The sequence below is a fragment of the Mytilus galloprovincialis genome, chromosome 5 (genome assembly GCF_965363235.1).
Source record: "Mytilus galloprovincialis chromosome 5, xbMytGall1.hap1.1, whole genome shotgun sequence".
Lineage (NCBI taxonomy): Eukaryota > Metazoa > Mollusca > Bivalvia > Mytilida > Mytilidae > Mytilus > Mytilus galloprovincialis.
This window is the reverse complement of record NC_134842.1, coordinates 38638160-38651090: the sequence shown is the minus strand read 5'-3', so window position 1 is coordinate 38651090 and position 12931 is coordinate 38638160. Positions and strand designations below refer to the sequence as shown.

At 32.3% G+C, this 12931-nt stretch overlaps 1 protein-coding gene across 2 annotated transcripts; it reads right to left on the bottom strand.

The window, feature by feature from the left end:
* Nucleotides 1-310: 310 nt before the first annotated feature.
* On the bottom strand, nucleotides 311-11790 carry LOC143075778 (uncharacterized). 2 transcript variants are annotated; one of them, XM_076251338.1, is made up of 5 exons: nucleotides 11565-11790; nucleotides 10610-10838; nucleotides 5837-5963; nucleotides 1658-1850; nucleotides 311-590 (listed from the first exon to the last, which is right to left on the bottom strand). In XM_076251338.1, exons 2-5 carry the CDS (start codon nucleotides 10806-10808, stop codon nucleotides 402-404), a joined length of 708 nt encoding a protein of 235 aa, XP_076107453.1. In that variant the 5' UTR covers nucleotides 10809-10838; nucleotides 11565-11790; the 3' UTR covers nucleotides 311-401. The 2 variants fall into 2 exon arrangements, with proteins under 2 accessions (XP_076107453.1, XP_076107454.1); XM_076251339.1 differs by having other exon boundaries at nucleotides 11560-11696.
* Nucleotides 11791-12931: the final 1141 nt, after the last annotated feature.

Sequence of the window (12931 nt, the reverse complement as noted above, 5' to 3'; positions counted from 1 at the left end):
CATTATTTGATCCCGAGCTTTAATTGTATATACTTTCTATAATGCAGATGGGCAACTGATAAATTTCTAATGCTAGTAGTTAATTGTGTAGCTGAATTAATTGTTGGAAAAGAGGGGCGAAATATACCAGAGGGACAGAGGAGAAACGTATATTAGTCTTAAGCTCGGGATCACATAATACTTTTTAGTATATATATCTGCATATGCGTATACGTCAACGTATATGATACGGTTGATACGTTTTTAAATGACCGACCTCTATTACAATTGGCCAACAAATATTAACAATCAGAATACAGACACACACAAATTACATTTCACCTTTATTATCTAATTTAATTTATATTTCCTTGGTTTTTTTATCGTCACCTTTTAGGTAAAAATAACCAAGAAGAATGTTCTCATATCGGTACTGAACCAAAAAAGTTAGCTTCTCCATTCATGCATTTGGAATAGATACCCAGAGCTTTCTTTTTATCTATTTCCTGCTTCGAGAAAGCAGCATTCACACGGACTTCCAACTTCTTATATCCTTCATAAGAAGGATCAAAATTTGCTTTGAACCAGTCAGTATATGCCCCAAAATCATGCTACAAATAAATAGAAAATATTAATTATATAATATAAGAAAATTAGCATGTGATACGAAAGGTCAATACCAAACTAATATCGTACTCTATATTTCATTATAATATTTTATTACAAATAATTGCAATTAATATTAATTATATTCATTTTTTGTTTATGAAATAAGTATTTAATATGATTATTTTGTGTTCTAGTATATATTCCTAAGAGAATTATATCCGAAAAGATTCTTTCTGTAGAGTAAACATCATGCCAATATAAAAAAAGACTGAAAGAGGATCAAGATGTACGTTTAAAAACGATTATGAAAAAAATAGATATAGTATACGTCAATAAGTTAAGGTCATCTGCAAAATATATATGATAAAGGATACTACAGATACAGTTAAGTCTGCCTCATATCTTGACTTACACCTAGCATTGACAATGAGGCTCTGCTGAAAACAAAACTTTACCACAAAAGAGATGATTTCAGTTTCCCAATTGGGAACTTTCCCTTTCTATTTAGCAACATTCCAGCAGCGCCAGCATACGGAGTATATATCTCCCAATTGATACGATATTCTATGGCTTGTATTCCCTATCATGATTTCCATGATAAAGGGTTCCTGCTCACAAGGAAGTTATAAAACCAAGAAATCCAAATTGTGAAGTTGAAATCATCCCTTGTTAATTTTATGGACGCAATGACGAGTTGGTTGACCGTTATAGTATAACCGTTACACAGATGATATCGTATATGTTACTTATGCCGTAAGTACAATACCCGTCCCTTTTCAAGATTGTGACCTACCGAATAAGACTGTTAACCGGATTTGAAATAATATACGCAACATGACGGGTGCCACATGCGAAGCAGGATTTGCTTACCATGCCAGAGCACCTGGGATCACTCCCAGTTTTTGGTTGGGTTCGCGTTGCTTAGTCTTTAGTTTTCTATGTTGTATCTTGTGTACTAGTATTTGTCTGCTAGTCTTTGTATTTTTTAGCCATGGCGTTGTCAGTTTATTTTCAATCTATGAGTTTGACTTTCCCTCTGGTATCTTTCGTCCCTATTTTATATATATACCTTTGCTGCAGTCAATTGTTGTCCAAGCCATGGCCACAAACGTCCGCATGGAATTAATGCCACTAACATGTAATACGCATCATCGTTAGATGCCACATCCGCCACAATATCAACATATTCTTGACATTCTTTTCCCAATTCGATGGCCTTTCCATCTCTTATGTGCCATTTGTCAAATAAATCTTCGTAATAGCTAAAATAAAAGCGGATTAAAGGATGTTCGCTTGTCATGTTTTGGAATTTTTGTCAGATTTTCGGAATCCTCTGGTTTTATCAATTTGAATGCCTTAAAAAAAATTTGCCCATTGACCCCTATTTTTCTTTTTATAAATCTTTTGCATGTATAGTTATAAGCCATTTGTAAAAGTCTTATAAAATCTAATTTATGCTTTAATAATTTTTGAGAACTTTAACTTGTAGTGATAAAGCTATAAAAAGTCAAGAGAGAACAATTTCCATCCAAAATTTCAATGGCTAATATCTCTAAAACAAACACACTGTTTTTTTGCTTCCTTTATTAATCCCCTATAAAGATTAACTACAGTCAGGATCCTACTTCGTCAAAATTATCTCCCCATTACGCCAGTTCATTTTCACAATCGTAAAAATGGAAGCCATTGTAGCGATGACGCGCTACCAATTTTGCTCTTGGAAACCGATAAATTTATCCACATTGCACCAATACGATCCTTATATGTCAGTTATATTTTAAAAGACAAATGTATCAACTAGCTAATGAGCATCAGTTAATGATCTTGTCTGCATTGATTCAACTTAAAACTATTTTCTGATCGGTTCTTAGGTGGAATTTTCGAAAAATCATAAACATTTAAAAAAAATCTAATTAAATATTTCGTGGAAGGGCAGACTAGATTTTTTAGTGGTTGAAGACTATAAACCCTAGTTATCATACACAAAAAATTAGAATTTTTCGAAGATATGCATTTTCATCATCCAACTTGTAAGACTGTCGTCAAGTACTTTCAGTAAAGAAATAGCTATTCGAACACACCTTCCCTGTTTGTGTGACTCATTAGATAGGTATTTCACTTGACCCATATATTTCATCTTTTAGTACTGTTATTTTTTTGTGTTATAAAGTCAACCTGTAGCTTTAATTTATAAAAATGATAGAATCTGAAGCGAGACGATGTATGAAATATTCTTACTTTGAACGATATCAAGACAAAATACTCAACTCAAACACGCCCTAACATAAAAAGGTGCACTCGATTTTCTCTTTTCGATACAATTCTTACCTATTTTTGGAATTTTTTCTTCAGTCACATAATGGAAGGGCAGACACGAAAATTACTGAACTAATAGATTGATATCTTTTCCGTCCGTGGTAATTTTTTCAAAAAAATCGGAGGTTATGCATTTTTGTCATCCAACTTGAAAGATACCCATGTCGTCGACTTGATATCTAATTGTTCTGCTTAACTATGTACTAGATAAATTGAAAACTTATGCAAATGGTGTTTTTGAAATAAAACATCTCGTAATTGAGAAGAAAATTGCAGTTTTGTTTGTTTCTATTAACTTTTTAAAAATTTGTCACTATAGTAAACAATACAGTAAACATTTATCGCCTTCTCTAATAGAGAACTTCGATTCTTTTGTTCTATTTCAACCTGGTTTCCGACTGAACTAGTGTTTTGAAAAGTTAATTATTTTGAAACTGAGAAGCGAACTCCCTGCAACTAATTTATTGATTTTGGTACATTTGACCATAATCATGATAATATAGAATAGTGGATTGGACAACTATTTTAAACGGCCCTCTAATAATTAGTCTAATTTAGTGAAATAGTGTCATCATTGGCTATATAACATAAATAAAAATGAGAATGGCAATGGGGATTGTAGAGCAGACAAGCACGCTTAGGTTCTGATAAGGTCGCACTAGTAGAGAAGGGACTTCTGTTAGTTATTTGGTGTGGTACTTTTTGTTCTCTTATTTTTTGGTTAAGCGGTGTGTTAATTAATGTCAGTCTATTTCCTCGTTTTTATTTTTATCAATTGACTAATGTATTGCCCCGTTGGTATCCTCGCCCTCTGCTTCAAACCAGGACAGTCAAAACCGGCAGATTTTATCTTTTGACATTAGAATATGTCTAATTTTTTAGAGTTAATTTCAATGAGTACTGTCATCATATAGATATTACAGAAAAACTATATAATATTAAGGATACTACCGATAGTAGAAGTCCTTCTTCATATCTTGATATTTTCCACGATATTTACACAGGTGGAAGACTAACGTGATGATTTCAACGTTCCAACTGTATACTTCTTTTCATACTCAATAGTAAAATACCCTCTGCTTAATTGTTTGTCGTTTTTATGTCTGAATCAATTCGTTATGCTAGTGCATGAAAACACTATACGGACTTCTTTATTGAGGTATGCTTATTACAGAAAAAATACTTTAACAGAGTAATGAGGAAGAAGGGCTGAAATCGACTCAACACAAGTTGTACGGTTACCATGAAGATTTCTTAGTGCACCAACCAAGTAAACCAGTACACATGTGTGATCTGAAATTTCGCTGATTGTGTTATATTCCCGATTGTGACATTTTGACTAAGTTTTAATTCGCATGAGGGTGATGCATGTATAACATGAAACGCTTATAATGCTACACAAAGTCAAGAATTCGACAGTTGTTTTCGATTTTTCCTTTTGTTGATATACAAAAAAGTAAAATCACAAAAAATACTGAACTCCGAGGAAAATTCAAAAAGGAAAGACCCTTATCAAATGGCAAAATCAAAATCTCAATCACATCAAACCAATGGATAAAAACTGTTATATTCCTGGCTTGGTATAGGCATTGTCTTAGGTAGAAAATGGTGAATTAAACCTGGTTTTACAGCTAGCTAAATTTTTCACTTGTGTGAAAGTCGCATCAAATTCAATTATATTGACAACGATGCGCGAAGAAAACAGACACATTGGGTAAAAATATCAAAGCAGGGGTACAACAGTCAATATTGTATAATCATCTTAAGGTGGTACCTAACACTACAGGGAGATAACTCTGTAAAATCAGCAGAACGTTTTAATGACGTTGTGTTCTTAAGGGAATATTAAGCTTCTCAATGATCAAAATTGTAGTTTGTCAAACTGCTATATAACCAGTGTAATTTTTCTGATTAAACGGTTGGTTCAAAGTTTTTGAAATTTTTATATTTTTGTTAAAGGGTCAAAGTAAATACTTTGACAAAATTTAATGAAAATTAAACGAGCCAAATTAATTTTAGTTAAAGTGTTGGGTACCACCTTAATCACTATAAAAAAACAAAACAATTGTAACAAAAAGGCATACATCAAATTTAACAACCTCATTTTGCTTTTTTATTATACGATTTAATTTTTATATCTGTTTATGTAAAATCAACCCATAAAGGTTTGAAATATTCTAAGTGCTGGGACCCAATCTTTACACTGACAGGCACATGGGTACATTAATATAAGCTTAGACAAAGAATTGCGCGTTTGACGCCACACAGGTAGAAATAAGATAATTTTGTCGTTATTTCATATAGGGAGATGTGGTATGAGTGCCAATGAGACAACTCTCTATCCAAATAAAAATTTATAAAAGTAAACAATTATAGATCAAGGTACGGCCTTCAACACTGAACATTGGCTCACAGCGAACAGCAAGCTATAAAGGGCCCCAAAAAATTACTAGTGTAAAACCATTCAAACGGGAAAAGCAACGGTCTAATCTATATAAAAACGACAAACGAGAAACATGTTTGAACTACATAAACAGACAAGTACTGTACATCAGATTCCCGACTTAAGACAGGTGCAAAAATGTGCAGCGGGATTAAACGTTTTCATGGTACCAAACGTCTCCCTTATCTGAAACAATAGTAGAACATCAAAACATAGAAAAACACACTATAAAATATCCATTGGAATGCTTAACTCAATAAAAAAACGCAAATTAACACACAATGAGCGAATAAATTTGATCTGCGATTCCTGAATGCAAATACATAGTTAATAAAAATTATAAGGGATAAATAATTGAGGTTAAAAGTAAATAAACAGGTTTAAACGAATTTAAAGTATGATACCGCTGTGAAATATTAAACAATTTTTAGAAAATCATCAATCATGACTAGTAAAGGCTAAAATTAAGCATACTTAAAATAATAATACCTTTTGTAATCAGTCGATTCATGCTCTAGAAATATTTTTAATGGACCCATTTTGTCACGTTTTGCAGCCACTGAAAGAGATTCCTGTGCTTTTTGGCAATAAACTGCATCTTGCACAGTGTAAGCCCCTAAAATACATAGAAAATACACTTGCAACAAAAGAGAAAACAAAACATTGAGAATTGTAACATCTTAGGTCAAAGACGACTAATTTCACCAACATCAAGTACAGGAGGGCGGTGTTGAATTTCAAAAATACTTTGTTCATTATGAGTTAGAGTGAAGTGTAAGAATTCGTTTAAAATGGTCTACACATATTTGCTGTCTATATTTCTTTGCTGTCTATGTTTCGTTGCTGATATTCTAATATTCCTTTCTATTTAGCTTCGTTTTAAATAATGAGTTTGAATATATTAGGTCATTTCCGTGATTGGTTATTGCTCAAAATATACTCATTTATTACATATCTTGTGCAAGGCAATTGGGATTTGTCTCATATCAATATGTTTATCTCACTAACGGTGTAAGACTTATAAAGTTTGGCATACATAATGCGTGGTTCGTCGACACAATACTCATAAGTGGCGCCAGATTCAAATTAGATAGAGGGCCAAATCAAATACAAATCTTGTTTGCATTAAAAACGGACAATTCCATAAAATACTGCTAAGGTAATATATTCCGGGGGTAGAAAATTATCAATGTGTCCAATAATTCTACATTAATAAACAATAAACCAACAGAAAATGAATATATTAATGTTGATTTATGTCAAAACCAAAAAGGGCTGACTACTGTGCTGGTGATTTCCCCTGTTAAAAAACATCTACCAGCAGTGTAATTTACCGAGTGATTCTTAAAACCATAATTTGTGGTACGCCAGACGCACATTTCGAAACCGGTTACGTAACTTTTATAAACGAACAGTCAGAAATATATCAAGTATAGATGAATGAAATCTTAAAAAGATTTAGTATCAGAGTTAGATCAGTAAAACTGCATTAATCTATGATCTGTTTTTTTCCTGAAAATTCATTCAAGCAAAATCAATTAAACTGATGTGTCTAATAACTAAGATACGTGCAAGTTTGTATAATATACATAATACTTGGGCATTTGGGTTTTTGTCAAAGAAGAGGGACGAAAGATACCATAGGGACAGTATAACTCATAATCTGAAACAAACTGACAACGCCATGGCTAAAAATGAAAAAAAAAACAACAGACAAACAATAGTACACATGAAACAACATATAACACTAAAGAATAAGCAACACAAACCCCACCAAAAACTGGGGGTAAGATCAGGTGCTCCGGAAGGATAAGCAGATTTTGTTCCACATGTGGCACCCGTCGTGTTGCTCATGTTATAACATATCCGGGAAATAGTCTAATTCGGTAGGTCACATTCATGAAAGGAAGGGGATTGTAGCTACGACGTAAGGAACATATCCGATATCATCTGTGAAACGGTTATTCCATAACGGTCAACCAACTCGTGATGGCGTACGTAAAATTTACGAAGGGATGATTTCAACTTCACCATTTGAACTCTTGGCTTAATAGCTTCCTTGTGAGCAGCAACCCTCTATCAAGAAAATCATGATATGAAAAGCAAGCACGGGAATATCGTATCAATTGTCAATTTCTAGATGTAAGTCAAGATATCAGGCCGACTAAACTGTATCTGTTGTATCCTTTTTCTATCATGATTAGAAAATACGTTGAACCACAAACGTTAAAATTATTCAATCGCGAAGTGGAATGAACTATTTGTGGATTCTTATAAATTCAATAAAACTTTTGGACTATTTTTAACTCGGTCTATTTCTAAAATTAATTCTTACATACTTTTTATTTTTTAACCCTGTATGCTAACATTGCTGTGAAATTTTAAAATTGTTTGTATAAACATTGAACGACAAAAATATGTGACGTATAAATTTTCTGACGTCAGACACGCGAATCAATGAATGTGTTTGTAGATAGATGATTTTGTGTTCTGTTAAATTGTTCCTTTTAAAATTGTTACACGATGATGACTGCTGTACCCATATTTTGACTATTTTATGTATTATGTCTGTTTAGTTCACGCATCATTGTAAATATAACGGAATTTGATGAAACTGTCAACAAAGTGAGAGGTTTAGCGCTATAACACCAGGTTTAACCCACCATTGTCTACATTTGAAAATGCCTGTACCAAGTCAGGAATATGACAGTTCTTGTCCTTTCGTTTTTGATGTGTTTTGTCATTTAATTTTGCCATGTGATTATGGATTTTCCGATTAGATTTTCCTCTGAGTTCAGTATATTGTGATTTTACTTTTCATCTCTAGTTCGATAAGATAGATATGTTCAACATAGCTACCAAATTTTGAATTTAAGTTAAGGGGGCTCGCGGGTCTAAATCATTTTTTAAATATAGGATTTCGCTATTTTTTTCTTTAAATAAACTTTATCCTATATCTAATGGAAGAATAAAATAAAAATATGGGTCACCGTTAATTTAAGCTCACTTTTTGTTAAGGTCCTTTTTTTCTGTTAAATTAAAAGGAGGAAAAAAGGTAAAATCGAAATAAAAAAACTAAATTACAGAAATCGCTTAAATTTTACAATAGTTTAGTTAAAGTACAGTTCATTTGAAAATAATAATTAAAAATATAGGTCACCGAATAATTAAAAAAGTTATTTCAATTTTTATGCAAAACAAATAGCCTTTTTTTTCACCAAAGGGAGATAATTTGGAGCTTTTCCAATGATATTAAAATTTTAAAAGTCATCTGGGTCTAAAACGAATTGATTTTTTTGGTCGATTTTTGTACCATATCATAAAGTAACATCTAATAGTGTAACAAATGAAATTTGTAATGAAAAAAACAAATGTTTCAATTTTTGCTGATTTTTTTTGTACCCTCGAGCCTCCTTAATGATATTGCTAACTACTTCTCATCTTTCTTCCTAAGAAGTTCCTGTATGAAGTCAGCCTCACGGTAATAAAAAAAAAACAAGTCGGCAAGAAGAGGGGCACAATTGGTTACCATTAGAATGCCGACAGTCTGTTGAAATACACGTCCTCCGAACGTAACAAATATGTTGTCAATCAAGAAATCAAGAATCTTGATAATATCAGATTCAGAGATTCTTTTGTTTCAATCAGAGTTATCCTTTATAAAGTAGAATTTATCCCTCCCTAAGACAAGATATTTGTATCTACGTTGGCCATTCTTTTTTATGAATCAAAGCAATACCAACTCTTTCAATTTGTCTTTAAGTTTGGAATGTAGAATACTTGTGTAAAGATGAGAAAAGCCAAATGTTTTAATACTATTGCAAGATGAAACAGAGTTAGATTGTATGTACTCTAAAAAAAAATTGGAATTTTTTAGTATCTACATCTGATTCACGTCACCTCTGATATAAGCAGTTTCACAATAAATTTGAAGCCCGGCTTTGATTGCTGATAAAATAGATGTTAATAACTTAGAAAGAAGTTTCGTGGAGCACTTGGAAGACCCAGCAATATACCGTTTTTTGTAAGGACACTTATGTAGTTTAGGTATTCAATACAGTGATGGAAGATCAAGTTCTTCATCTTTGGTTGAAATCCAAAGGAACATAGAACAGACCTATGATTATTCAGGATTTCCTCATTGTTTAGTGGCGTGAGGGTATATGTTGAGTTTCCAAGTGATTTGTCAATATCTAATTTATACAAATTTTACAATATCTGAATGTTCTAAAAATCAGTCAAAACATGACGGACGCTTGGATATCTGGTCCCAATCTGTTGAATCCTGATAATTGCTATAAGAAATTTTAGGTCAATTTCAAGTTGAAAAAACTCGCCTCCTTTCGTCTTTTCCAAATTTGATCAACTACTTTAATAGTTGAAATTAACAGTATTTTGGCATCTAATTGGTCAAATATGTTATGTATTGACACAACCTAGAAGTAACATTCGATGTTTTGTTAATTAATTATAAGCAATTATATATTAAGCAATTATACATAACTGTATTAAATTAATCTCTGAATTAATCTCTGAATTAATCTCTGCAACATAAATTATCAGATTGCAGTTGCTCTAAAAGGTTAGGAAGACCTTGTCCTACTATTGCATCCGCCCTGGTCCGCCTTGCAAGTTAAGTTCGGTTTTTGTCGCACTAGGTTATTGCATAATCATTGAATAGATGACTGGATTTTTAGCAACAACATTTAGAACATACATGTAAGCATCTGTGGCAATCAATAATTTAATATAATTATGGTATTCGTTTAACTCTCAGATTAATGACTTCAAGTAATAGAATAATTTGGTGAAATAGACTTCTTAAAAAGGGTTTTGAATAGTTCTGCAAACAGACATTTATTTTCATATTGTATAACAAATACGAAAAATGAACGCTCTTCTATTCGTTTTAGATTAAGAAAAAGGTTTCCGCATAACTAGGCTTTGTCAACATGCACCTTAATCGTTACAAATTAAACAAATACAGTAGTCATTTTGTACTACGTAACCTTTATAAACTCTTTAGTTAGATCTTTTTCTTGTACGTCACAAATGATATAATTAACTTACTATACATTTCATTTCAAGATTGATGAAATTTGTACTCACTTTATACTGATATAACGTGTATTACATCATAAATTATGAAAGGTTCCTCTGAAAATACACCGTCCCTTACCAAAATACATTGAACATTACACTTTTTATTATAAATTTTCTACACCCGAAGCGCATTTTAAAATGATTTATTAATTTATTTACCAAAAGACGTTGGATGGAGCATTCCATCTTTAACGCCTTGAACAAAGTTGGTGTTTAATGCTTTCATCCTTTTGTCTTTCGTTTCTGTCCACAGCCAGTCACAGAAATCGTAATCATTACATGGTTTGTCGGAAAGTGTACACTGTAGAAGTTTACTGACGGCAGCGCCACTGACACACCTTGGACTGGCTTTCCACATGACTTTTCACAATAACGTTGCTTTGCAAAACTGAATGAATTATGTAACATAAACAATGAGATAATATTTAGCTTAAGTGTTTTGATTTCCGATTTTCCTTCCCGCTTTACGCTAGTTTACACAATACATAATTGGGAAAACCTATAAAGTTAGTACATAATCATTGTGTAACTTCTCTCTGTCTTTTTTTTTCGTGAATCAATATTGTTCATATGCCATTTATTTGATAAATAGTTGCAAATGTGTACTAATTTCTGGAAAATAATCTGTAACTGATTTCGTCCCATTGTTACAATTCAGACCATAACAAGCCCATAAACTTAAAATTCATTAGATCAATTTCAAAATGACAGAACTGTCCTATGAATAGCAAAAACGCAAAAACAAAAAAAAAAACAAAAAAAAAAAAAAAACGCAAGAAATTTGTTCTTCATGATTTTTTTTCAATTAAACTATAATAATACAATATTAATAATAATTCAATACTAATTTTGTCACAATAAGCCAATAAAACAACTTTTAAATGTGTACTCACCATTTCCTACAAAATTCGTTTAAAGAGAAATTCAAGATTTAATGATTTAGAAGAATATGTGTTGAACATAAAAAATGTTATCGTTTAACAATACTTCCCTTAACCTAACTCACATACGCACAATAACTATATATTCCTTATGTCTAGATGAATAAAATCTAGAATTTAATTTTAATATTTAGGATTAAATACAAGTTAACAAACTAAATATTTCACCTTACCCACTGCAAAATAAGTTTACAAACTGTTGACTCTTCCCTTTCCTTTTACATGCATAAAGCGTTCACTTGTAGGATATAAGACTCATCTCTACATTATAATTTATTCAGTTTGTTAAAGTTATTTTCATTTGTTAAAATATAGTATGACTCCTTTCGTTACAATAACAATTTTTTTTTTTAGAAATACATGTGAACGAGATCCGTTTACAGGATTCGTACAAGTGCATTTAAACAGGATGTTTTGACGAGCTAAACAGTACCAATTGTAAATGTCAAGGTACAAATATTCGTCATCTTTTGATTTATTGTACATTTAAACATATAACTTGAATTGGTTTTAGTGATCTGTTATACTACTAAGGTTAAATACTTACAATTCAGTTGAACGAGGAAACAATAATAGCAGACAAATTGGGATATATTGTTTTAAGGAAAATATTAAGTCGCTAAAAAATTTTAATGTCCAGTTTTGTCCAATATGCTTCCTTCTGTACAACTGAAAAATTTCATGTTATTCCCGACAGTTCGAAAAAAAAAAATACATTTGCCTGACATGCAAATTAGTCTTCAAGTTGAAATGAAATTCAAGGTCTTGAGTTTCCAAGAAGCAACTGAATTTCCAATTGGTAAACCGAAGAGACAATCGTTCACAATCTAGGAGATTGTGGGGTGGAGGAGGGGGTCCAACCATATGTCACATTTAAATGCATTGATCGTCCAAAAAAGTGAGTTTCCAACCCCCGAAACCACTTTCCTACAAAGAAACCGCTAGGGGGACACGATTCTGGAGACACGATTCTAAAATCGAAGCCTGGAAATGAGTACTTATGAAGGTAAATCAAAATGTTCTTTCATTCCCCAAAACTGGGGAAGATCGGTTAATTGATTGCGTGTTGAATTTAATACCAGGCTCAAGCTAGCAGCCACTACTGCACGAAAATAGAATTTTATGTTGGGGAGAGGGGGGGGGGGGGTATGTTTTGTATTCTTCTAAAAAGATATTCTGATCCCCAATTTGATGAAAAGTTTTTTTTTCGTCTGGTCAAGCAGATGACAAAAAAAATCTGAATCCAAATTTCCCCTTACCTTATTGTGTAAAATATTGAAAAAAAAAATTGATTGATAGCGTTGAAAAACTAAATACGATTGATCACGCTTTGTGTGAAAACAAATTTCCGACTGAGACAAAAAACATAGCCCCTGGAAGTTTAAATGGTTGCTCCCTACCACAAGGAGGCGGAGCTAGACTGTGCATTAACAACTTTTGAGATGGAAGTTAATGCACTGGTTTAAGCTCCTCCCATTCTTTGCTTTTCAAACGAGAAGTTCTCTACGGCGGGATTGGAGAGTGAAATAACTAAAAAATC

Excerpts from the sequence above, each read along its gene's own strand:
- LOC143075778 (XM_076251338.1), bottom strand. The coding sequence starts at position 10,808 with ATGTGGAAAGCCAGTCCAAGGTGTGTCAGTGGCGCTGCCGTCAGTAAA. Across the intron at positions 1,851-5,836 it reads GAATCGACTGATTACAAAAG|CTATTACGAAGATTTATTTG; the intron begins GTATTATTATTT and ends CTTTTATTTTAG. Across the intron at positions 591-1,657 it reads AACAATTGACTGCAGCAAAG|CATGATTTTGGGGCATATAC; the intron begins GTATATATATAA and ends ATTTATTTGTAG.